The 25,509-nt window shown below is 47.3% G+C and overlaps 1 protein-coding gene across 1 annotated transcript; it reads left to right on the top strand.

The window, feature by feature from the left end:
* The first annotated feature begins 13,546 nt into the window (after positions 1-13,546).
* MUC1 (mucin 1, cell surface associated) lies at positions 13,547-25,176 on the top strand. The gene is made up of 9 exons (XM_063317202.1): positions 13,547-14,152; positions 14,397-14,464; positions 15,394-15,524; positions 17,167-17,591; positions 19,161-19,228; positions 20,279-20,409; positions 21,359-21,477; positions 22,118-22,321; positions 25,108-25,176. The coding sequence occupies exons 1-9, from the start codon at positions 13,547-13,549 to the stop codon at positions 25,174-25,176; spliced, it is 1,821 nt and encodes a 606-aa protein (XP_063173272.1).
* Positions 25,177-25,509: the final 333 nt, after the last annotated feature.

The raw sequence follows: 25,509 nt of genomic DNA, 5'->3' as shown, positions 1-25,509 counted from the left end.
GGGAATCAAAACTTTTTAAAACTTTTTTTAGACCCCACCTTGAGTCCGAACCCCTTCCGGTTTCCCTAACGTGGTGGCCAAGGTCCCTGTAATGTGAGCAAAGAGGGGATTGGGTAAATACAGGAAGGGGTGGGGTGGGGAGCCACTATAATTCTTCCATTTAATTGGATTTTAAAAGCAGCAAAATGCAAGGCAAGGTTTGTACGCTAGGCAAGCCCAGGAAAAGTTGAGAGACTCCGTTTGGAGACTAAGCGGAGCTGGGGCCAGTGCTGAAAACCAGGGAAGGGGAATTCAGCTCTTGCGTCATTTCCACTTGGAGGGTGTGCCCAGCACAGCAGCTTTCGAAGAGGTGGCAGCGTTAACTGGCTTCAACTGGTCTGAAAGCCTGGGATCTGGGGTGGGTGAGAATTTAGAAACTGCAGGAAAAGTGGCAGGGGAGAACTCTATTGACAAAGAATTATGCCCTTCCCTATTTAGAAAAATCTACCCAATGAGCATGAGATGAAGTGTGTGTGTGTGTGTGTGTGTTTAAAACCCTACGATCCAAATTGATCAGGCAATTAATCCCAACTGATTAATCCAGGCACTGCAGCTAGCAATGGCCTTACAGAACCTCCTAATTCTATAGCAGCCTACCTCAACCGTCTGGGCAACGGTGGGACAATGAACACAAGGGCACTGTTGCGCGTTAGGGAAAAGAACAAAGCTTTGAAACCGGGTGGAAGGGATTTACTCAAGAGACGAGACAGGCTGTAGGCACTTGGTCAGTCGGTTTTGTCAGCCTTCCCAGGTAGGCCAGATGGGAAACACGACCAGATGAGCTAATTCTACTTTACTGTAAGGCTACATTGACAGAATCTGGCAAGTCTGAAAGTCCAGTTCTCCCGCCGTCTCCTTCACAGCCCAAGAAACTAGGGAGGGTCCCTTCTGAGCCTCTTTCCCTGCCCATTATGCAGCTGCGGGCTAAGCTGCCTCTTATCCGACCATTCCTTAGGTAGCATCTCTTCCCCCCGTTTCTCGGGGCCTTTCTCACATACCATTACATCAGCCTTCCCAGGTAGACCAGACAGGAAACACGACCAGACAAGCTAATTATACTTTATTGCAAGGCTACATTGACAGAATCTTGCAAGTCCAAAAGGACAATTCTCCCCCGTCTCCTTCACAGCCTGAGAAACTAGGGAGGGTCCCTTCTGAGTCTCTTTCTCTGCCCATTATGCAGCTGCAGGCTATGCCCTCTCTTATCTGACCATTATTTAGGCAGCATCTCTTTCCCCTGTCTCCCAAGGTCTTTCTCACATCTCATTACAGTTTTGGATTACAACTCCCATCATCCCTTCCCATTGACCAGGCACATTGGGGCAGATGGGAACCAGAGGCTAGTTACCTACTCTTTGGGTAGGGGTTAGGTCCATCAGACACTTCCTTGTTCCTTCCCTGCCCGGCACGGCAAACAATCCATCTGCAGAGGATTTTTTTCAAGAGGCCGTGGGGCATGTCGAAATGAACTCCTGGGGGTGCATCAAATGGGGTATATCCCCATTGGCCCCACCTGCTTTTCCAGATTTGGAACTGCTTTCGTGTGATGGGTTTTGTTGTCCAAACAACTCCTGGTCAAAATCCAAATCCAGGTGAAATCCTAACTGTTAGGATTTTGCAAATAGGTTGGGCCAGAATGGGTCACAAAGAGGACATGAAGATGGGGCTATCAAAGTTCAGCCCCAGTTTTCAGCAGAATCGTTTTCCGCTTTGCGGGGAACCAGTGAAAATGAGGGAAATAATTGCATAAAGCCACAGAAAAGGGAAAATAACTTTTTTTTTTGCCCCCAATTCTGGGGTTAAAAGCCTATATCTCAGTATACCCCTTCAGATCTCCAGGTAGTCCTCGACTTATGACCATTCATTTAGCAACCAATCAAAGTTATGACAGCGCTGAAAAAAGTGACTTACAAATGGTTCTCACACTTACGACCATCACAGCGTCCCTGCAGTCACATGATCAAAATTGGGTGCTTGGTAACCGGCATGTATTTACAACGGTTGCAGTGTCCCAGGGTCACGTGATTGCCATTTGCGACCTTCCCAGCTGGCTTCTGACAAGCAAAATCAATGGGGGAGCCAGTTTCGCTTAACAACTGTGGTAATTCACTTAAGAACTGCAGGAAAAACGTTGTAAAATCAGGCATGGTCACATGATGCCTCACTTAATGACAGTTTCACATAGTGACCAAAGTTCCAGACCCAGCTGTGGTCATAAGTTGAGGACTACATGTAATAATAAAATGAAGTGGGGCCATTGGCATCTGAAATGGGTACCCGGTCCTCAGGTACTGAGATTATCCCAGACTTCATTCCTAAAATGGTCAATTTTTTTAGAAGGTATTCATTGGGTACAATGAAGATGGATTGTTTGCTGTGCCAGGCAGGGAAGGACCAAGGAAGTGTCTGATGGATCCATTCCCTACCCGAAGAGTAGGTAACTAGCCTCTGGTTCCCATCTGCCCCAATATGCCTGGACAATGGCAAGGTGTTCATGGATAAAGCGATGAAAAACTGCCTGCCGGGTTCCAATTTCCAGATGTTCTGGGAGGAACAAAGAGGCTGTTTGGGTAGAAGGGAATTACGTGACTCTAAATAAAAACTAAGACTTCCTCAACAAATGGTCAGGCATTCCTGGGAAGTGGCTAAAAATGATCTTTATGCCGCTTCAGCTACCCTGCTAACATCCAGCTCTGCATCCTCGCCCCCCCCGGCGGAAATCACATCGACATCCCCCACGGGGGCAACGCTCTCCACGGCTGAGACCCCTCACTCGCCCACCAAGGGGGAAACGCTCTCCACGGCTGAGACCCCTCACTCGCCCACCGAGATAAAGTCAACCACAACGGAAGCCACCCCTGAGCCCAGGACAACGGGAAAGCCATCGCCTACCCCCAGTGGCGCTCCCAGTACGACAACCACTTCAACACCTCCCGGTCCATTAAGGATATTTAATGTCAGCTTCCACATCACCAATGAGAATTTCAGTGCCGCTTTGGAGAACTCAGCTAGCCGTGAATACATCGAACTGAAAAGGAAAATCGGAAGCATGGTGAGTGCCCAAATGGTTGAGCTCTCTGCTTGCCGCAAACGGGTCAGACCTCTTCCCAAGCTTCAGGTGCTGCTCTTTTCCGAGTTTATTTCCAAACTGGAGTTGAAGCGGACCGTTGTTGAGATTTGGGTGAGGTGGGCAATCCAGAAGCTATGGCTCTCATTTGGCTTCCAAATTCCGTTTTTTGCTGCCCTCCAACCCTCCCCACCAAAATTAACCCATCATCTTAAAGTGGCCAAGGTTGAGGAACACAGATCTCAATCATCAGGTAGACGTGGTGGGAAATAGGCAGAGCGGTTATTCTCTGAATCCCGAGTCGTTCGCTCCGTTTCTAACCCGATATATGTTCTCCTTTCCCTCTTTCTTTCCACAGTATAACAGCATTTACAACTGTAGCACGTGCTCACTGGGTTACGCAGGCTTCACCCTAATCGCATTCAGGTATGGAAAAAGAATTCCGTCGAAAACCCCTTCGGGGGCGGTCAAAATTCGGCAGCAGCAAGTTAAGGGCAGCCGCAAGCTGAAGCAGCCGGCTCACCGCAATCCCCTTTAGCGTCGTTCGGTTAACTCCAAGGCCCTCCGTGCCAAAAGTCTCCCAAAACAGGTGCCAAAGTAAGGCCATTTCTACCAGAGTAAGCACCAATGGTACGATTTTCCCGTCCTTTCAAATAATTCACTCAAGTTGTGCCTCCCTGCTGTATCTCTGCCGCGAGCTTTATTTTATTGCCCTTCTATTTTTGCTGGTTTTAATTTTAGAGTGGAATTTTATTTTGTTTGCTTTTACGCTGTGTTCCAACTCCTTTATGAGTAAAACCAGGCGGTGAGAGACAGACTTTTTCTCCTTGCTTACCAGAACTCTGCGCCTCAAAAGGGAAAAAGAAAGAAAGAAAGAGAGAAAGAAAGAGAGAGAGAGAGAGAGAGAGAGAGAGAGAGAAAGAAAGAAAGAAAGAAAGAAAGAAAGAAAGAAAGAAAGAAAGAAAGAAAGAAAGAAAGAAGGAAGGAAGGAAGGAAGGAAGGAAGGAAGGAAGGAAGGAAGGAAGGAAGGAAGCGTTTTATATCTGTTAATTAAGCGGAGGTGAAGAGATAGTGAAACTGTTTATACCTGTCGTGATGAGGGTGGGAAGTCAGTTTCTTAGATTTTTTTTCTTCCTTTTTTCTCTCTTTTTTCCTTTCTTGCACCTTTTATTCTATTTTTCTTTTTCTGTCTAGTTTTATTATCTTTTACTATTCTAGTTGAAACTTTTAATAGTTTTTTTAATAATTATTAAAAAAAAAGAATGGAGAGAAAAGTGTGTTGCTCAAAGAGGGAGATGTTTGCACTTCCTGTTTCTTGTTTGTTTGTTTTTTTGCAAAGTATTTGTTCCATTCCTGCATAAAAGACTTGGGGAATGGCTTCAATTCTTGAATTCCTTCTTTTCTTTTTAACCAACAGACCAGGTTCTGTCGCAGTGGATTCAGAGTTATCATTCGAAAGCAAAAACATGTCAGCGAAGGACGTAGAGCATCGTTTGAATACAGCAGACAACGCGAGCAGGGCAAATTTAACATTGGACAGAGTGACAGGTGAAAGACGTTTTTGGGAAAGGCGGATGGGTTGGGGATGTGAGCCAAGCACCCCTTCCACCGCCCTGTACCCCAAGTCTCTTTCAACGTGCTAGAGGCAGCAGGGCGGAACGGAGCTTCTGAAATCCTCACTTTCAAAACCACAGAAGCAAGTTTCTAGTCCTTATGGCAGCCAAGGGAGGGACCACATCAGAAGCCAGGCAGAGCACCTGTTTCCTCTCAGACAGGGATGGGTGACAGCTTGGGGGCCAAGTCACTTTTCATTGATACTTACCTGCCCGTTGTTGCGGGTGGCCACGTGGTGACACGTTGTCTTCAGGGGAGGAGATTTGCAGTGTTTTTTCCCCCTCTTCCTTGGCTTGATTTCAAGAAAGGATTTTTTAAGTTGTGGGTTTGTTTTTGCAGAGAGATGCTTCGGCTTTTTTCTTTGGTTTCCTGCTAAAAATCAGAACGTGGGCTTTTGCTGTCCCTTTGGGTAGGGAATGCATCCATCAGACGCTCCCTTGTTCCTTCCCTGCCCGGCACGGCAAACCAGGGCAGCAACTCGGGGGGGCATTTGCCCCGGGTGCCGTGCTGGGGGGGCGCCAAAATGGGCGCAGAATCCATGTTTTCCCCAGGTGACACAGACCCTAGTTGTGGCCCTGCGGTAAACAATCCATCTGCAGAGGATTTTTTTCAAGAGGCCGTGGGGCATGTCGAAATGAACTCCTGGGGGTGCATCAAATGGGGTATATCCCCATTGGCCCCACCTGCTTTTCCAGATTTAGAACTGCTTTCGTGTGATGGGTTTTGTTGTCCAAACAACTCCTGGTCAAAATCCAAATCCAGGTGAAATCCTAACTGTTAGGATTTTGCAGATAGGTTGGGCCAGAATGGGTCACAAAAGAGGACATGAAGATGGGGCTATCAAAGTTCAGCCCCAGTGTTCAGCAGAATCGTTTTCCGCTTTGGGGGGAACCGGTGAAAATGGGGGGAATAATTACATAAAGCCACCGAAGGGGGAAAAGAACATTTTTTTTTCTTGCCGCAGATTCTGGGGTTAAAAACTTATATCTTGCTATACCACTTCAGATCTCCAGGTAGTCCTCGACTTATGACCATTCATTTAGCAACCAATCAAAGTTATGACAGCGCTGAAAAAAGTGACTTACAAACGGTTCTCACACTTACGACCATCACAGTGTCCTTACAGTCACATGATCAAAATTTCGGTGCTTGGTAACTGGCATGCATTTATGACAGCTGCAGCATCCTGGGGTCACATGATCGCCATTTGGGACCTTCCCTGCTGGCTTCTGACAAGCAAAATTAATGATGGAAGCCAGATTTGCTTAACAACCATGGTGATTCACTTAAGAACTGCAGAAAAAAGGTTGTAAAATCAGGCACGGTCACTAAATGGCCGCTTCACTTAGCAACCAAAGCCCCAGTCCCAATTGTGGTCATAACTCGAGGACTACCTAATAATAAAATGAGGTGGGGCCATTGGCATCTGAAAAGGGTACTGGCTCCTCAGCTAGTGAGACTATCCCAGATTTCATTCCTAAAATGGACAATGTTTTAGAAGGTGTTCGTGGGGGGCAAATGGATAAAGCGATGAAAAACTGCCCGCCGGGTTCCAATTTCCAGATGTTCTGGGAGGAACAAAGAGGCTGTTTGGGTACAAGGGAATTACGTGACTCTAAATAAAAACTAAGACTTCCTCAACAAATGGTCAGGCATTCCTGGGAAGTGGCTAAAAATGATCTTTATGCCGCTTCAGCTACCCTGCTAACATCCAGCTCTGCATCCTCGCCCCCCCCGGCGGGAATCACATCGACATCCCCCACGGGGGCAACGCTCTCCACGGCTGAGACCCCTCACTCGCCCACCAAGGGGGCAACGCTCTCCACGGCTGAGACCCCTCACTCGCCCACCAAGGGGGCAACGCTCTCCACGGCTGAGACCCCTCACTCGCCCACCGAGATAAAGTCAACCACAACGGAAGCCACCCCTGAGCCCAGGACAACGGGAAAGCCATCGCCTACCCCCAGTGGCGCTCCCAGTACGACAACCACTTCAACACCTCCCCTTCCATTAAGGATATTTAATGTCAGCTTCCACATCACCAATGAGAATTTCAGTGCCGCTTTGGAGAACTCAGCTAGCCGTGAATACATCGAACTGAAAAGGAAAATCGGAAGCATGGTGAGTGCCCAAATGGTTGAGCTCTCTGCTTGCCGCAAACAGGTCAGACCTCTTCCCAAGCTTCAGGTGCTGCTCTTTTCCGAGTTTATTTCCAAACTGGAGTGGAAGCGGACCGTTGTTGAGATTTGGGTGAGGTGGGCAATCCAGAAGCTATGGCTCTCATTTGGCTTCCAAATTCCGTTTTTTGCTGCCCTCCAACCCTCCCCACCAAAATTAACCCATCGTCTTAAAGTGGCCAAGGTTGAAGAACACAGATCTCAATCATCAGGTAGACGTGGTGGGAAATAGGCAGAGCGGTTATTCTCTGAATCCCGAGTCGCTCGCTCCGTTTCTAACCCGATATATGTTCTCCTTTCCCTCTTTCTTTCCACAGTATAACAGCATTTACAACTGTAGCACGTGCTCACTGGGTTACGCAGGCTTCACCCTAATCGCATTCAGGTATGGAAAAAGAATTCCGTCGAAAACCCCTTCGGGGGCGGTCAAAATTCGGCAGCAGCAAGTTAAGGGCAGCCGCAAGCTGAAGCAGCCGGCTCACCGCAATCCCCTTTAGCGTCGTTCGGTTAACTCCAAGGCCCTCCGTGCCAAAAGTCTCCCAAAACAGGTGCCAAAGTAAGGCCATTTCTACCAGAGTAAGCACCAATGGTACGATTTTCCCGTGCTTTCAAATAATTCACTCAAGTTGTGCCTCCCTGCTGTATCTCTGCCGCGAGCTTTATTTTATTGCCCTTCTATTTTTGTTGCTTTTAATTTTAGAGTGGAATTTTATTTTGTTTGCTTTTACGCTGTGTTCCAACTCCTTTATGAGTAAAACCAGGCGGTGAGAGACAGACTTTTTCTCCTTGCTTACCGGAACTCTGCGCCTCAAAAGGGAAAAAGAAAGAAAGAAAGAAAGAAAGAAAGAAAGAAAGAAAGAAAGAAAGAAAGAAAGAGCGAGAGAGCGAGAGAGAGAGAGAGAGAAAGAAGAAAGAAAGAAAGAAAGAAAGAAAGAAAGAAAGAAAGAAAGAAAGAAAGAAAGAAAGAAAGAAAGAAGAGTTTTGTATCTGTTAATTAAGCAGAGACGACGAGATAGTGAAACTGTTTATACCTGTCATGATGAGGGCGGGAAGTCAGTTACTTGGATTTTTTTCTTCCTTTTTTCTTTTTTTTCCTTTCTTGCACCTTTTATTCTATTTTTCTTTTTCTGTCTAGTTTTATTATCTTTTACTATTCTAGTTGAGACTTTTAATATAAAATATTATTAAAAAAAAAGAATGGAGAGAAAAGTGTGTTGCTCAAAGAGGGAGATGTTTGCACTTCCTGTTTCTTGTTTGTTTGTTTTTTTGCAAAGTATTTGTTCCATTCCTGCATAAAAGACTTGGGGAATGGCTTCAATTCTTGAATTCCTTCTTTTCTTTTTAACCAACAGACCAGGTTCTGTCGCAGTGGATTCAGAGTTATCATTCGAAAGCAAAAACATGTCAGCGAAGGACGTAGAGCATCGTTTGAATACAGCAGACAACGCGAGCAGGGCAAATTTAACATTGGACAGAGTGACAGGTGAAAGACGTTTTTGGGAAAGGCGGATGGGTTGGGGATGTGAGCCAAGCACCCCTTCCACCGCCCTGTACCCCAAGTCTCTTTCAACGTGCTAGAGGCAGCAGGGCGGAACGGAGCTTCTGAAATCCTCACTTTCAAAACCACAGAAGCAGGTTTCTAGTCCTTATGGCAGCCAAGGGAGGGACCACGTCAGAAGCCAGGCAGAGCACCCGTTTCCTCTCAGACAGGGATGGGTGACAGCTTGGGGGCCAAGTCACTTTTCATTGATACTTACCTGCCCGTTGTTGCGGGTGGCCACGTGGTGACACGTTGTCTTCAGAGGAGGACGTTCGCGGTGTTTTTTCCCCCTCTTCCTTGGCTTGATTTCAAGAAAGGATTTTTTAAGTTGTGGGTTTGTTTTTGCAGAGAGATGCTTCGGCTTTTTTCTTTGGTTTCCCGCTAAAAATCAGAACGTGGGCTTTTGCTGTCCCTTTGGGTAGGGAATGCATCCATCAGACGCTCCCTTGTTCCTTCCCTGCCCGGCACGGCAAACAATCCATCTGCAGAGGATTTTTTTCAAAAGGCCGTGGGGCATGTCGAAATGAACTCCTGGGGGTGCATCAAATGGGGTATATCCCCATTGGCCCCACCTGCTTTTCCAGATTTAGAACTGCTTTCGTGTGATGGGTTTTGTCGTCCAAACAACTCCTGGTCAAAATCCAAATCCGGATGAAATCCTAACTGTTAGGATTTTGCAAATAGGTTGGGCCAGAATGGGTCACAAAGAGGACATGAAGATGGGGCTATCAAAGTTCAGCCCCAGTTTTCAGCAGAATCGTTTTCCGCTTTGGGGGGAACCGGTGAAAATGGGGGGAATAATTACATAAAGCCACCGAAGGGGGAAAAGAACCATTTTTTTTTCTTGCCGCAGATTCTGGGGTTAAAAACCTATGTCTTGCTATACCACTTCAGATCTCCAGGTAGTCCTCGACTTATGACCATTCATTTAGCAACCAATCAAAGTTATGACAGCGCTGAAAAAAGTGACTTACAAACGTTTCTCACACTTACGACCATCACAGTGTCCTTGCAGTCACATGATCAAAATTTGGGTGCTTGGTAACTGGCATGCATTTATGACAGCTGCAGCGTCCCGGGGTCACATGATCGCCATTTGTGACCTTCCCTGCTGGCTTCTGACAAGCAAAATTAATGATGGAAGCCAGATTTGCTTAACAACCATGGTGATTCACTTAAGAACTGCAGAAAAAAGGTTGTAAAATCAGGCACGGTCACTAAATGGCCGCTTCACTTAGCAACCAACCCCCCAGTCCCAATTGTGGTCATAACTCGAGGACTACCTAATAATAAAATGAGGTGGGGCCATTGGCATCTGAAAAGGGTACTGGCTCCTCAGCTAGTGAGACTATCCCAGATTTCATTCCTAAAATGGACAATGTTTTAGAAGGTGTTCGTGGGGGGCAAACGGATAAAGCGATGAAAAACTGCCTGCCGGGTTCCAATTTCCAGATGTTCTGGGAGGAACAAAGAGGCTGTTTGGGTAGAAGGGAATTACGTGACTCTAAATAAAAACTAAGACTTCCTCAACAAATGGTCAGGCATTCCTGGGAAGTGGCTAAAAATGATCTTTATGCCGCTTCAGCTACCCTGCTAACATCCAGCTCTGCATCCTCGCCCCCCCCGGCGGGAATCACATCGACATCCCCCACGGGGGCAACGCTCTCCACGGCTGAGACCCCTCACTCGCCCACCAAGGGGGCAACGCTCTCCACGGCTGAGACCCCTCACTCGCCCACCAAGGGGGCAACGCTCTCCACGGCTGAGACCCCTCACTCGCCCACCGAGATAAAGTCAACCACAACGGAAGCCACCCCTGAGCCCAGGACAACGGGAAAGCCATCGCCTACCCCCAGTGGCGCTCCCAGTACGACAACCACTTCAACACCTCCCCTTCCATTAAGGATATTTAATGTCAGCTTCCACATCACCAATGAGAATTTCAGTGCCGCTTTGGAGAACTCAGCTAGCCGTGAATACATCGAACTGAAAAGGAAAATCGGAAGCATGGTGAGTGCCCAAATGGTTGAGCTCTCTGCTTGCCGCAAACAGGTCAGACCTCTTCCCAAGCTTCAGGTGCTGCTCTTTTCCGAGTTTATTTCCAAACTGGAGTGGAAGCGGACCGTTGTTCAGATTCGGGTGAGGTGGGCAATCCAGAAGCTATGGCTCTCATTTGGCTTCCAAATTCCGTTTTTTGCTGCCCTCCAACCCTCCCCACCAAAATTAACCCATCGTCTTAAAGTGGCCAAGGTTGAAGAACACAGATCTCAATCATCAGGTAGACGTGGTGGGAAATAGGCAGAGCGGTTATTCTCTGAATCCCGAGTCGCTCGCTCCGTTTCTAACCCGATATATGTTCTCCTTTCCCTCTTTCTTTCCACAGTATAACAGCATTTACAACTGTAGCACGTGCTCACTGGGTTACGCAGGCTTCACCCTAATCGCATTCAGGTATGGAAAAAGAATTCCGTCGAAAACCCCTTCGGGGGCGGTCAAAATTCGGCAGCAGCAAGTTAAGGGCAGCCGCAAGCTGAAGCAGCCGGCTCACCGCAATCCCCTTTAGCGTCGTTCAGTTAACTCCAAGGCCCTCCGTGCCAAAAGTCTCCCAAAACAGGTGCCAAAGTAAGGCCATTTCTACCAGAGTAAGCACCAATGGTACGATTTTCCCGTGCTTTCAAATAATTCACTCAAGTTGTGCCTCCCTGCTGTATCTCTGCCGCGAGCTTTATTTTATTGCCCTTCTATTTTTGCTGGTTTTAATTTTAGAGTGGAATTTTATTTTGTTTGCTTTTACGCTGTGTTCCAACTCCTTTATGAGTAAAACCAGGCGGTGAGAGACAGACTTTTTCTCCTTGCTTACCGGAACTCTGCGCCTCAAAAGGGAAAAAGAAAGAAAGAAAGAAAGAACGAAAGAACGAAAGAAAGAAAGAAAGAGCGAGAGAGAGAGAGAGAGAGAAAGAAGAAAGAAAGAAAGAAAGAAAGAAAGAAAGAAAGAAAGAAAGAAAGAAAGAAGAGTTTTGTATCTGTTAATTAAGCAGAGACGACGAGATAGTGAAACTGTTTATACCTGTCATGATGAGGGCGGGAAGTCAGTTACTTGGATTTTTTTCTTCCTTTTTTCTTTTTTTTCCTTTCTTGCACCTTTTATTCTATTTTTCTTTTTCTGTCTAGTTTTATTATCTTTTACTATTCTAGTTGAGACTTTTAATATAAAATATTATTAAAAAAAAAGAATGGAGAGAAAAGTGTGTTGCTCAAAGAGGGAGATGTTTGCACTTCCTGTTTCTTGTTTGTTTGTTTTTTTGCAAAGTATTTGTTCCATTCCTGCATAAAAGACTTGGGGAATGGCTTCAATTCTTGAATTCCTTCTTTTCTTTTTAACCAACAGACCAGGTTCTGTCGCAGTGGATTCAGAGTTATCATTCGAAAGCAAAAACATGTCAGCGAAGGACGTAGAGCATCGTTTGAATACAGCAGACAACGCGAGCAGGGCAAATTTAACATTGGACAGAGTGACAGGTGAAAGACGTTTTTGGGAAAGGCGGATGGGTTGGGGATGTGAGCCAAGCACCCCTTCCACCGCCCTGTACCCCAAATCTCTTTCAACGTGCTAGAGGCAGCAGGGCGGAACGGAGCTTCTGAAATCCTCACTTTCAAAACCACAGAAGCAAGTTTCTAGTCCTTACGGCAGCCAAGGGAGGGACCACGTCAGAAGCCAGGCAGAGCACCCGTTTCCTCTCAGACAGGGATGGGTGACAGCTTGGGGGCCAAGTCACTTTTCATTGATACTTACCTGCCCGTTGTTGCGGGTGGCCACGTGGTGACACGTTGTCTTCAGAGGAGGACGTTCGCGGTGTTTTTTCCCCCTCTTCCTTGGCTTGATTTCAAGAAAGGATTTTTTAAGTTGTGGGTTTGTTTTTGCAGAGAGATGCTTCGGCTTTTTTCTTTGGTTTCCCGCTAAAAATCAGAACGTGGGCTCTTGCTGTCCCTTTGGGTAGGGAATGCATCCATCAGACGCTCCCTTGTTCCTTCCCTGCCCGGCACGGCAAACAATCCATCTGCAGAGGATTTTTTTCAAAAGGCCGTGGGGCATGTCGAAATGAACTCCTGGGGGTGCATCAAATGGGGTATATCCCCATTGGCCCCACCTGCTTTTCCAGATTTAGAACTGCTTTCGTGTGATGGGTTTTGTCGTCCAAACAACTCCTGGTCAAAATCCAAATCCGGATGAAATCCTAACTGTTAGGATTTTGCAAATAGGTTGGGCCAGAATGGGTCACAAAGAGGACATGAAGATGGGGCTATCAAAGTTCAGCCCCAGTTTTCAGCAGAATCGTTTTCCGCTTTGGGGGAAACCGGTGAAAATGGGGGGAATAATTACATAAAGCCACCGAAGGGGGAAAAGAACAATTTTTTTTTCTTGCCGCAGATTCTGGGGTTAAAAACCTATATCTTGCTATACCACTTCAGATCTCCAGGTAGTCCTCGACTTATGACCATTCATTTAGCAACCAATCAAAGTTATGACAGCGCTGAAAAAAGTGACTTACAAACGGTTCTCACACTTACGACCATCACAGTGTCCTTGCAGTCACATGATCAAAATTTGGGTGCTTGGTAACTGGCATGCATTTATGACAGCTGCAGCGTCCCGGGGTCACATGATCGCCATTTGTGACCTTCCCTGCTGGCTTCTGACAAGCAAAATTAATGATGGAAGCCAGATTTGCTTAACAACCATGGTGATTCACTTAAGAACTGCAGAAAAAAGGTTGTAAAATCAGGCACGGTCACTAAATGGCCGCTTCACTTAGCAACCAACCCCCCAGTCCCAATTGTGGTCATAACTCGAGGACTACCTAATAATAAAATGAGGTGGGGCCATTGGCATCTGAAAAGGGTACTGGCTCCTCAGCTAGTGAGACTATCCCAGATTTCATTCCTAAAATGGACAATGTTTTAGAAGGTGTTCGTGGGGGGCAAACGGATAAAGCGATGAAAAACTGCCTGCCGGGTTCCAATTTCCAGATGTTCTGGGAGGAACAAAGAGGCTGTTTGGGTAGAAGGGAATTACGTGACTCTAAATAAAAACTAAGACTTCCTCAACAAATGGTCAGGCATTCCTGGGAAGTGGCTAAAAATGATCTTTATGCCGCTTCAGCTACCCTGCTAACATCCAGCTCTGCATCCTCGCCCCCCCCGGCGGGAATCACATCGACATCCCCCACGGGGGCAACGCTCTCCACGGCTGAGACCCCTCACTCGCCCACCAAGGGGGCAACGCTCTCCACGGCTGAGACCCCTCACTCGCCCACCAAGGGGGCAACGCTCTCCACGGCTGAGACCCCTCACTCGCCCACCGAGATAAAGTCAACCACAACGGAAGCCACCCCTGAGCCCAGGACAACGGGAAAGCCATCGCCTACCCCCAGTGGCGCTCCCAGTACGACAACCACTTCAACACCTCCCCTTCCATTAAGGATATTTAATGTCAGCTTCCACATCACCAATGAGAATTTCAGTGCCGCTTTGGAGAACTCAGCTAGCCGTGAATACATCGAACTGAAAAGGAAAATCGGAAGCATGGTGAGTGCCCAAATGGTTGAGCTCTCTGCTTGCCGCAAACAGGTCAGACCTCTTCCCAAGCTTCAGGTGCTGCTCTTTTCCGAGTTTATTTCCAAACTGGAGTGGAAGCGGACCGTTGTTCAGATTCGGGTGAGGTGGGCAATCCAGAAGCTATGGCTCTCATTTGGCTTCCAAATTCCGTTTTTTGCTGCCCTCCAACCCTCCCCACCAAAATTAACCCATCATCTTAAAGTGGCCAAGGTTGAGGAACACAGATCTCAATCATCAGGTAGACGTGGTGGGAAATAGGCAGAGCGGTTATTCTCTGAATCCCGAGTCGCTCGCTCCGTTTCTAACCCGATATATGTTCTCCTTTCCCTCTTTCTTTCCACAGTATAACAGCATTTACAACTGTAGCACGTGCTCACTGGGTTACGCAGGCTTCACCCTAATCGCATTCAGGTATGGAAAAAGAATTCCGTCGAAAACCCCTTCGGGGGCGGTCAAAATTCGGCAGCAGCAAGTTAAGGGCAGCCGCAAGCTGAAGCAGCCGGCTCACCGCAATCCCCTTTAGCGTCGTTCGGTTAACTCCAAGGCCCTCCGTGCCAAAAGTCTCCCAAAACAGGTGCCAAAGTAAGGCCATTTCTACCAGAGTAAGCACCAATGGTACGATTTTCCCGTGCTTTCAAATAATTCACTCAAGTTGTGCCTCCCTGCTGTATCTCTGCCGCGAGCTTTATTTTATTGCCCTTCTATTTTTGCTGGTTTTAATTTTAGAGTGGAATTTTATTTTGTTTGCTTTTACGCTGTGTTCCAACTCCTTTATGAGTAAAACCAGGCGGTGAGAGACAGACTTTTTCTCCTTGCTTACCGGAACTCTGCGCCTCAAAAGGGAAAAAGAAAGAAAGAAAGAAAGAACGAAAGAAAGAAAGAAAGAAAGAGCGAGAGAGAGAGAGAGAGAGAAAGAAGAAAGAAAGAAAGAAAGAAAGAAAGAAAGAAAGAAAGAAAGAAAGAAGAGTTTTGTATCTGTTAATTAAGCAGAGACGACGAGATAGTGAAACTGTTTATACCTGTCATGATGAGGGCGGGAAGTCAGTTACTTGGATTTTTTTCTTCCTTTTTTCTTTTTTTTCCTTTCTTGCACCTTTTATTCTATTTTTCTTTTTCTGTCTAGTTTTATTATCTTTTACTATTCTAGTTGAGACTTTTAATATAAAATATTATTAAAAAAAAAGAATGGAGAGAAAAGTGTGTTGCTCAAAGAGGGAGATGTTTGCACTTCCTGTTTCTTGTTTGTTTGTTTTTTTGCAAAGTATTTGTTCCATTCCTGCATAAAAGACTTGGGGAATGGCTTCAATTCTTGAATTCCTTCTTTTCTTTTTAACCAACAGACCAGGTTCTGTCGCAGTGGATTCAGAGTTATCATTCGAAAGCAAAAACATGTCAGCGAAGGACGTAGAGCATCGTTTGAATACAGCAGACAACGCGAGCAGGGCAAATTTAACATTGGACAGAGTGACAGGTGAAAGACGTTTTTGGGAAAGGCGGATGGGTTGGGGATGTGAGCCAAGCACCCCTTCCACCGCCCTGTACCCCAAATCTCTTTCAACGTGCTAGAGGCAGCAGGGCGGAACGGAGCTTCTGAAATCCTCACTTTCAAAACCACAGAAGCAAGTTTCTAGTCCTTACGGCAGCCAAGGGAGGGACCACGTCAGAAGCCAGGCAGAGCACCCGTTTCCTCTCAGACAGGGATGGGTGACAGCTTGGGGGCCAAGTCACTTTTCATTGATACTTACCTGCCCGTTGTTGCGGGTGGCCACGTGGTGACACGTTGTCTTCAGAGGAGGACGTTCGCGGTGTTTTTTCCCCCTCTTCCTTGGCTTGATTTCAAGAAAGGATTTTTTAAGTTGTGGGTTTGTTTTTGCAGAGAGATGCTTCGGCTTTTTTCTTTGGTTTCCCGCTAAAAATCAGAACGTGGGCTTTTGCTGTCCCTTTGGGTAGGGAATGCATCCATCAGACGCTCCCTTGTTCCTTCCCTGCCCGGCACGGCAAACAATCCATCTGCAGAGGATTTTTTTCAAAAGGCCGTGGGGCATGTCGAAATGAACTCCTGGGGGTGCATCAAATGGGGTATATCCCCATTGGCCCCACCTGCTTTTCCAGATTTAGAACTGCTTTCGTGTGATGGGTTTTGTCGTCCAAACAACTCCTGGTCAAAATCCAAATCCGGATGAAATCCTAACTGTTAGGATTTTGCAAATAGGTTGGGCCAGAATGGGTCACAAAGAGGACATGAAGATGGGGCTATCAAAGTTCAGCCCCAGTTTTCAGCAGAATCGTTTTCCGCTTTGGGGGGAACCGGTGAAAATGGGGGGAATAATTACATAAAGCCACCGAAGGGGGAAAAGAACAATTTTTTTTTCTTGCCGCAGATTCTGGGGTTAAAAACCTATATCTTGCTATACCACTTCAGATCTCCAGGTAGTCCTCGACTTATGACCATTCATTTAGCAACCAATCAAAGTTATGACAGCGCTGAAAAAAGTGACTTACAAACGGTTCTCACACTTATGACCATCACAGTGTCCTTGCAGTCACATGATCAAAATTTGGGTGCTTGGTAACTGGCATGCATTTATGACAGCTGCAGCATCCTGGGGTCACATGATCGCCATTTGGGACCTTCCCTGCTGGCTTCTGACAAGCAAAATTAATGATGGAAGCCAGATTTGCTTAACAACCATGGTGATTCACTTAAGAACTGCAGAAAAAAGGTTGTAAAATCAGGCATGGTCACTAAATGGCCGCTTCACTTAGCAACCAAAGCCCCAGTCCCAATTGTGGTCATAACTCGAGGACTACCTAATAATAAAATGAGGTGGGGCCATTGGCATCTGAAAAGGGTACTGGCTCCTCAGCTAGTGAGACTATCCCAGATTTCATTCCTAAAATGGACAATGTTTTAGAAGGTGTTCGTGGGGGGCAAACGGATAAAGCGATGAAAAACTGCCTGCTGGGTTCCAATTTCCAGATGTTCTGGGAGGAACAAAGAGGCTGTTTGGGTAGAAGGGAATTACGTGACTCTAAATAAAAACTAAGACTTCCTCAACAAATGGTCAGGCATTCCTGGGAAGTGGCTAAAAATGATCTTTATGCCGCTTCAGCTACCCTGCTAACATCCAGCTCTACATCCTCGCCCCCCCCGGCGGGAATCACATCGACATCCCCCACGGGGGCAACGCTCTCCACGGCTGAGACCCCTCACTCGCCCACCAAGGGGGCAACGCTCTCCACGGCTGAGGCCCCTCACTCGCCCACCAAGGGGGAAACGCTCTCCACGGCTGAGGCCCCTCACTCGCCCACCAAGATAAAATCAACCATATCTGAAGCCACCCCTGAGCCCAGGACAACGGGAAAGCCATCGCGTACCCCCAGTGGAGCTCCCAGTACGACAACCACTTCAACACCTCCCGTTCCATTAAGGATATTTGATGTCAGCTTCCACATCACCAATAAGAATTTCAGTGCTGCTTTGGAGAACTCAGCTAGCCGTGAATACATCGAACTGAAAAGTAAAATCGGAAGCATGGTGAGTGCTGCTCGTCATAGCAGGGACGATCAATAGCGTGGGCCAGGCCAGCATTTCTTGAGAGTGCCTCTCAGGTTTATTCTGTGGCACCCGGGGAGACTGGGTGCAGGAATATTGTGGTGAATTTTCAGTACAACTATGGAGACCCACCACCATCATTCGAATGCTTGTTTAAAATGATGGCTTCTAATTCGCCCCCGGAAAAGAATACACCATCTTTCATGAGATTTGCATATGTTAAAGTAGAGGTACCAAGGCAGATTTGGAAACAATTATGGCTCTTTAAATACAGGTAGTCCTCGCTTAACAACCATTCGTTTAGTGATAGTTCAGACTTACGATGGTGCTGGAAAAACCAACTTACGACCAGTCCTCACACTTACGACTGCGCAGCATTCCCGCAGTCATATGATCACGATTTGGGCACTTGGCAACTGGTTCACATTTATGACTGTCGCAGCATCCTGTGGTCACATGATCACCATTTTCAACCTTCCTGGCTGGCATCTGGCAAGCAAAATGAATGGGGAACTGCGTGATTTGCTTAACAACCATGTGGTTTGCTTAACGTCTGCAGTGATTCACTTAACGGCCACTGCAAAAAAGGTCATAAAATTGGGTTGGATTCATTTAATAACTGCTTCACTTAGCAACTGAAATTCTGGTCCCAATTGTGGTCGTTAAGCAAGGACTACCTGTAGAACTAAATGGTTTAATTCTGTGCTTGAAGCAAATGGGTCAGACCTCTTCCAAGCTTCAGGTGCTGCTCTTTTCCGAGTTTATTTCTAAACTGGAGTTGAAGTGGACCATTGTTGAGATTTGGGTGAGGTGGGCAATCCAGAAGCTATGGCTCTCATTTGGCTTCCAAATTCCGTTTTTTGCTGCCCTCCAACCCTCCCCACCAAAATTAAGTCTCCAATCACCAAACCTGAAATGGTTCATTTATGTCACCAAGAGAAAAAAGTGTGATAACCGCTGTAGATTTGAGGAGATGAGGTTTTGTTTCAGATCAGGGTCAAGTTTCTAGTCCTCATTGCTGCAAAATTAGTTTCGGAAAAAGTGGGACGGTAAAGGATCCAAAATGAGAAGGAGGCCTATTAATATTCTTGCTTATGGGTGCCAAATATGCCTCAGTGTAGAGGATAATTCTCAGTACCTCTATAAGGGCTAGCAGATTTACAAAAAGATACAGAAACCAACCCAAAGCTGGCTGGGGAATTCTGGGAATTGAAGTCCACGAATGCTGGCTGGGGAATTCTGGGGTAAAGTCCACCCATCTTAAAGCTGCCAAGTTTGTGAGACACTGTTCTAAATCAGTATTTTTTTGAATGGGGCAATTTCAGATGTGTGGACTTCAACTCCCAGAGTTCTCCACTGTGGCAATGCGGGCTAGGGAACTCTGGGAGTTGAAGTCCACCCATCTTAAAGTGGCCAAGGTTGAGGAACACAGATCTCAATCATCAGGTAGACGTGGTGGGAAATAGGCAGAGCAGTTATTCTCTGAATCCCGAGTCGTTCGCTCCGTTTCTAACCCGATATATGTTCTCCTTTCCCTCTTTCTTTCCACAGTATAACAGCATTTACAACTGTAGCACGTGCTCACTGGGTTACGCAGGCTTCACCCTAATCGCATTCAGGTATGGAAAAAGAATTCCGTCGAAAACCCCTTTGGGGGCGGTCAAAATTCAAGTTAAGGGCAGCCGCAAGCTGAAGCAGCCGGCTCACCGCAATCCCCTTTAGCGTCGTTCGGTTAACTCCAAGGCCCTCCGTGCCAAAAGTCTCCCAAAACAGGTGCCAAAGTAAGGCCATTTCTACCAGAGTAAGCACCAATGGTACGATTTTCCCGTCCTTTCAAATAATTCACTCAAGTTGTGCCTCCCTGCTGTATCTCTGCCGTGAGCTTTATTTTATTGCCCTTCTATTTTGCTGCTTTTAATTTTAGAGTAGAATTTTATTTTGTTTGCTTTTACGCTGTGTTCCAACTCCTTTATGAGTAAAACCAGGCGGTGAGAGACAGACTTTTTCTCCTTGCTTACCGGAACTCTGCGCCTCAAAAGGGAAAAAGAAAGAAAGAAAGAAAGAAAGAAAGAAAGAAAGAGAGAGAGAGAGAGAGAGAGAGAGAGAGAAAGAAAGAAAGAAAGAAAGAAAGAAAGAAAGAAAGAGTGAGAGAGAGAGAGAGAGAGAGAAAGAAAGAAAGAAAGAAAGAAAGAAAGAGTGAGAGAGAGAGAGAGAGAGAGGGAAGGAAGGAAGGAAGGAAGGAAGGAAGGAAGGAAGGAAGGAAGGAAGGAAGGAAGGAAGGAAGGAAGGAAGCGTTTTATATCTGTTAATTAAGCGGAGGTGAAGAGATACTGAAATTGTTTATACTTGTAATGAGGGTGGGAAGTCGCTTAGATTTTTTTCCCTCTTTTTTCCTCTCTCTTTTGCTTTCTTGCACCTTTTATTCTATTTTTCTGTTTAGTTTGTATTATCTTTTACTATTGTAGTTGAAACTTTTAATACAAAATATTATTGAAAAAAAAGAATGGGAAAAAAAGTGTGTTGCTCAAAGAGGAGAGATGTTTGCACTCCCTGTCTCTTGGGGTTTTTTTCCTTTTGCAAAGTATTTGTTCTATTCCTGCATAAAAGATTTGGGGGATGGCTTCGTTTCTTGAATTTCTTAATTTTCTTCTTTTCTTTTTAACCAACAGACCAGGTTCTGTGGCAGTGGAATCCCAGATACTCTTCCAAAACAAGGACATGTCAGCGAGGGACATAGAGCATCGTTTGAATACAGCAGACAGCGCAAGCAGGGGCGGGTTAATTTTGGACAGAGTGACAGGTGAAAGACGTTTTTGGGAAAGGCGGATGGGTTGGGGATGTGAGCCAAGCACCCCTTCCACCGCCCTGTACCCCAAGTCTCTTTCAACGTGCTAGAGGCAGCAGGGCGGAACGGAGCTTCTGAAATCCTCACTTTCAAAACCACAGAAGCAAGTTTCTAGTCCTTACGGCAGCCAAGGGAGGGACCAGGTCAGAAGCCAGGCAGAGCACCCGTTTCCTCTCAGACAGGGATGGGTGACAGCTTGGGGGCCAAGTCACTTTTCATTGATACTTACCTGCCCGTTGTTGCGGGCGGCCACGTGGTGACACGTTGTCTTCAGGGGAGGAGGTTTGCCATGTTTTTGTCCCCTCTTCCTTGGCTTGACTTCAAGAAAGGACTTTTTAAGTGGTGTTTTTTTTCCAGAGAGATAGTTCAGCCTTTTTCTTTAGTTTCCCGTTAAAACCAGAAGGTGCGCTTTTGCTGTCCAATTTTTGCAGAAGCGGGGGAGGCTGTAGAGTGCAAGAAAAAGGGGGCGTAGGGTGGGCTGAGACCTCACCGTCCCCTATCTCTACCCCATCCGGCCTGACAGATCCAACAGGAACGCTGCCCAAGATTGTCCGATGCAAATTCACGGCTATCCTGCTATTTTGCCTGTTTGCCGCATCCAGCTTTTCTAGAGGTGGAACCAAAATTCCCCACTTTAGTTTTCAACAAGGACCTTCTCCAGCTCAGGGCGACCCAAATCTTTATTATTACAACCACAGGCCAGTGGGACCTTCTCTCAGGCCACCGGTGATGAGTTTCCAGCCTGGCACACCGTCCGTCCTGCTCGGATCACGCCTATCCTTTGGGGATAGCGGACTGCTCAAAGACACCGAGTCAGAACCACCAACTGGATCAGTCTGTTTTTCTCACTGTCCTCCTGCATGATTCCTGCACAAGCCTGATTTCTTCCCTTTCCTTTTCACAGTAACGTCCACGTCCCCCGGTCCGACATCTGCCCCTAAGACGGTCCCAGGCTGGGGCATCGCTCTCCTTGTCCTCGTTTCCATCCTTGTCTTCTTCCTGATTCTCGGATTATTGGTGCTGGTGAGTTCTTGCTGTGGCTGTCTGTGTTTCCAGCTGCCCACCTCCAACTCCTCTTGGCCCAGGAGTCCTCTAGGCAATGCAACCACCTGAAGCGAAGGAGAACCTAGTCCACGAAGGGTGGGGTTCGGCCCGGCAAACGAACAAGGTTTTCCAGCGATCACTCCCGTCCCTCTCGGAGGGAGATGTAGTCTGACCCACCAGGTCCCAGATTAGAGGTCCTCATCCAAGTGAGGTTCAAAGGGGATCAGCCAACCTGATCATCTGCCCCTAGTGTCTGACATTTGGAGAGGCGACTGCTCTGCAACATCGAGGCTCCATCTAGGTCGAATGGCCAAAATGCCATGGACAGAGGCCCATCTTTTTTTCTTTAGTTTCCCGTTAAAGCCAGAAAGTGGGTTTTTGCTTAAGACGCCTTTCCTTGCAACAGAATGGGAGATTAAGGCATTGCCCATCATTATTTATCTTTCCTCCAAGGGTCTGAGCTCACAGGCCCATCGTAGCCAGGCCTGTTTACCCCTCCGATGAGGCAGGGGGCGAATGGCACCCATTGCTTGTAGCTGCCCCTTATTTTCCAAACCAAGTTCCTCCAGGCCTTTCATTTCCTTCCCATCAAGTGTTTCTCTCCTCCACTCTGTCACAGCTCATCCACTGGTGTCGAAGGAACCAACGTGGAAACATGGAATTGCTGAGCAACCACGAAGCGTACCACCCCATGAACGAGTACCCCACTTACCAGACCCACGGCCGGTACATGGCCCCCGGCAACAAGCAGAACCCTTACAATGAGGTGAGCCTCAAGCATACCCCAACGTTCTCCAAACCGGAAGCCATTGAGATCCCTACAGTAGGGTTACGCAGACTCTGTTCTGCGGATCCCAAATCAGGGGTGCCTGCGGGCTGCGCCATCTCTGCCCTCAGAAGGGCAGCCTGCCCATCTTCTAGCCGGTGTAAAAAGCCGGCTCCCCCGCTGTGGCCAGGTGAGCCGAGGTTGATGTGGCTGTACCTTTGCTGCGGCAAGGCTGGACTTTAGGAAGCAAAGTGTGCAGGACTTCGAGATGAAAAAGGAAGTGGAGGGGGGGGATGTTTACAGCAGGATTGCTCAACCAGGGTTGCGTGGCACCCTAGGGTTCCACGAGAGGTCACTAGGGGTTCCCTGGGAGATCATGATTTATTTAAAAAATTATTTCAAATTCAGGCAACTTCACATTAAAGAGAGAAGTTTCATGCTTTATTTTCAGTTTAAGAACACTGTTCATGCATAGATATGGGCCTACCCATGAAAAGAATAGAATAATTTTGTAACTTCTGGCCTATATTGGAGCCTGAATGTGCAGGGGTTCCCTGAGGCCTGAGAAATATTTCGAGGGTTCCTCCGGGGTCAAGAGGTTGAGAAAGGCTGGTTTATAGCATGTTAGCAAAAATGTTTCTTTCCTCCCATGGATCCTAGGGCCCTGTATGATGGATGGGGGGAGTCATTTCTCAGTGACCCCCCTTCTTTCCAGGCCCCAGACCCTGGGGAAGGTTCAAAGCATCCACTGTGCCAGGGTGAACCAATGCCCGAGTGGTGCCCATTCTCCGCAGCCGGGCAGAGCTGAAAAGAAAGGAAAGCTGGCCAGCGGCAGGGCGAATCTAATATCTCCATGCCCATTCCCTGCTTCTTCCTGACCGAGCTGGCCACATCCGTTCCAGTCCAGGCTGGGCAAACACTGGTGGCTATGCAAATATCCAGCTCAGCACCAGTGGGGGCTAGGAAGAAAGGAGTGAAGGCTGGCTTATTCATCTCCCTGCCTCCCCAGGTCCCCCAGAGAGAGTTTCCCAGACTTTGTTTGCCCTTGATTGTTGCGGGGGGGGGGGGGGACAAACCCTCAGCTGGCCTGGCTGTTCCCCACCCTCGTGACCAGGCGATGTTTACACACGACATTGACATTTCTGGATGTTGCCCAAGCTTTCCACAACAACAGCTGGCTCCTCAACGGGGTCCAATCATCCAAGCCAGGGTGGTCTGGGGAGGGCTGAATCGGCCCTGCAGGGATGGGTCTGCTTTTTCTCAGCAGGGAGAAGCCCAAGCAAGGTTCTGGTCCTCATTGGAAAGTTTGGAAAGGTCCTCCTGCATTTTTTTTAAGCCTCCAGGGAGAGTATAAATCCAGGGAGAAAAGATAGGAGCGGTTTTCATGGGGAAATTGATTTTCTTAACTAGATGGGAGGGGTTTTCTTTTCCTTCCTTCCTTCCTTGCTTCCTTGCTTCCTTCCTTTTTTCTTTCTCTTCCCTCCCTCCTTGCTTTGTCCCTCTCTCCCTCTTTCCTTCCCATCCTTTCCCTTCTTTTATTCCCTTTCCTTCCTTCCTTCCTTCCTTCCTTCCTTCCTTCCTTCCTTCCCTCCTTCCTTCCTTCCTTCCTTCCTTTTTTTCTTTCTCTTCCCTCCCTCCTTGCTTTGTCCCTCTCTCCCTCTTTCCTTCCCATCCTTTCCCTCCTTCTTTTATTCCCTTTCCTTCCTTCCTTCCTTCCTTCCTTCCCTCCTTCCTTCCTTCCTTTTTTTCTTTCTCTTCCCTCCCTCCTTGCTTTGTCCCTCTCTCCCTCTTTCCTTCCCATCCTTTCCCTTCTTTTATTCCCTTTCCTTCCTTCCTTCCTTCCTTCCTTCCTTCCTTCCTTCCTTCCTTCCTTCCTTCCTCCTTCCCTCCTTCCTCCCTTCCCTTCCTCCTTCCTTTCTTCTTTCCCTTCCCTCCCTCCCTCCCTCCTTCCTTCCTTCTGTTGATTCTTAGTTGATGGGTGCTTGCGAATGGAAAGCAATGCAGGAGAGGCCCCACTGAATCACAGACCAAAACCATTTTTTGTTTGTTTGTGTCATGTTAATAAATGACCGAAGAGCAAAGGCACACTCAGTTTCGGAGGCCTTTTGCCATTCACAAGTGCCCCCCCCAAATGAGTCACCCTTTTTTCCACCTGCGATAAACTCCACCTCCATGTTTCTCCCTCCACAATGTTCTAACAGTCTTTGTGATATGCAAACCGGTATATTTGGTTTAGGTTTATTTAAAAAAAAAAATTACGTGGCAAAGTCATTTTTCTAGCAACTAGAGAACCCAGGCCTTCACAGCTTACTGGGGGTGTCTAAACACTGCCACGCCTTGACAAAGAATTTGGGAAGTTTAATCAGCCATTTCTGACTCTCCCTTATTGCATTCGAACGGTAAGAATTTCCTGCACTTTCTGCAAACATCTGCTCCCCAGAAATAGTAGCTCAAGACCAAAGGTGTGCTGGCAGGGAGGGATGGGCATTGTAGTCCGGGTTCGCCCCCCCATCAAGCTATGATTCCTAGAACAAGCCAGAAACAGTGACCTTCACCCAACAGTCGAGCCCCCAAGTTTGCAAAATGCACCAGTAGCAAAGGGCAAAGCCCACCATCTTTGACATGCGTGCCCACCAGATGTGGGGACTTCAATTCCCAGAATTGTCAGTGACAGCCATTGAGTAGGATCTGCACTAGCCTGACAGCCGGGTTCAGCTGCACTCAGCCCAACACAGGGTTTAGCGTATTGTGTGAACTGTATCGTCTTATAAAATACCTGGATGGAGGCTGGGGGCAGCTGCGAATCGGTGGGACCAACAGTCTCTTTTCTGCTTCCTCCACAGACACAACCCAAAAATGGCACGAGGCCCTTCTCTTACACCAACACTGCCATGGCCAACGATGACCTGTAGGGGGCGCCCTTCCTACAGCTGGACTTTGGAGGGGGGTTTGGAAAATTGAACTTTGGCAAGCCAAGTTCATTTTTGGACGCCGTTGGGACTTCTGGGCTCCAGTGAGAAAGTGGGGCTAAATTCTGGCTTCAAAAGAGTCCCTCGCTCCTCCGTTTACCACCAGCAGGATTATGGACGGCTCTTCTCAGAGGAAGTGGGTCTCTGGGCCACCAGTGAGCTGCCTTTAATACGTTGGGAGCAATGAGGACTAGATGCTTTTAGCAACTTATTTACACAGCCGGCCATTTCCTTCAAAGCAGGGATAGGAGTGCTCAGGACCAGAGGAACTTCCTG

Source organism: Candoia aspera, chromosome 17 (genome assembly GCF_035149785.1).
Source record: "Candoia aspera isolate rCanAsp1 chromosome 17, rCanAsp1.hap2, whole genome shotgun sequence".
In the NCBI taxonomy this organism is placed as follows: domain Eukaryota; kingdom Metazoa; phylum Chordata; class Lepidosauria; order Squamata; family Boidae; genus Candoia; species Candoia aspera.
Note: the sequence above shows the minus strand (reverse complement) of the source record. Positions and strands in the feature narration are given on the sequence as shown.

Bases quoted from the DNA above. Each gene is read 5' to 3' on its own strand.
- MUC1 (XM_063317202.1), top strand. From the start codon at position 13,547: ATGGTCAGGCATTCCTGGGAAGTGGCTAAAAATGATCTTTATGCCGCT. The intron at 14,153-14,396 runs GTGAGGTGGGCA...TTCTTTCCACAG, and splicing joins GGACCGTTGTTCAGATTCGG to TATAACAGCATTTACAACTG. The intron at 14,465-15,393 runs GTATGGAAAAAG...TTTAACCAACAG, and splicing joins TTCACCCTAATCGCATTCAG to ACCAGGTTCTGTCGCAGTGG.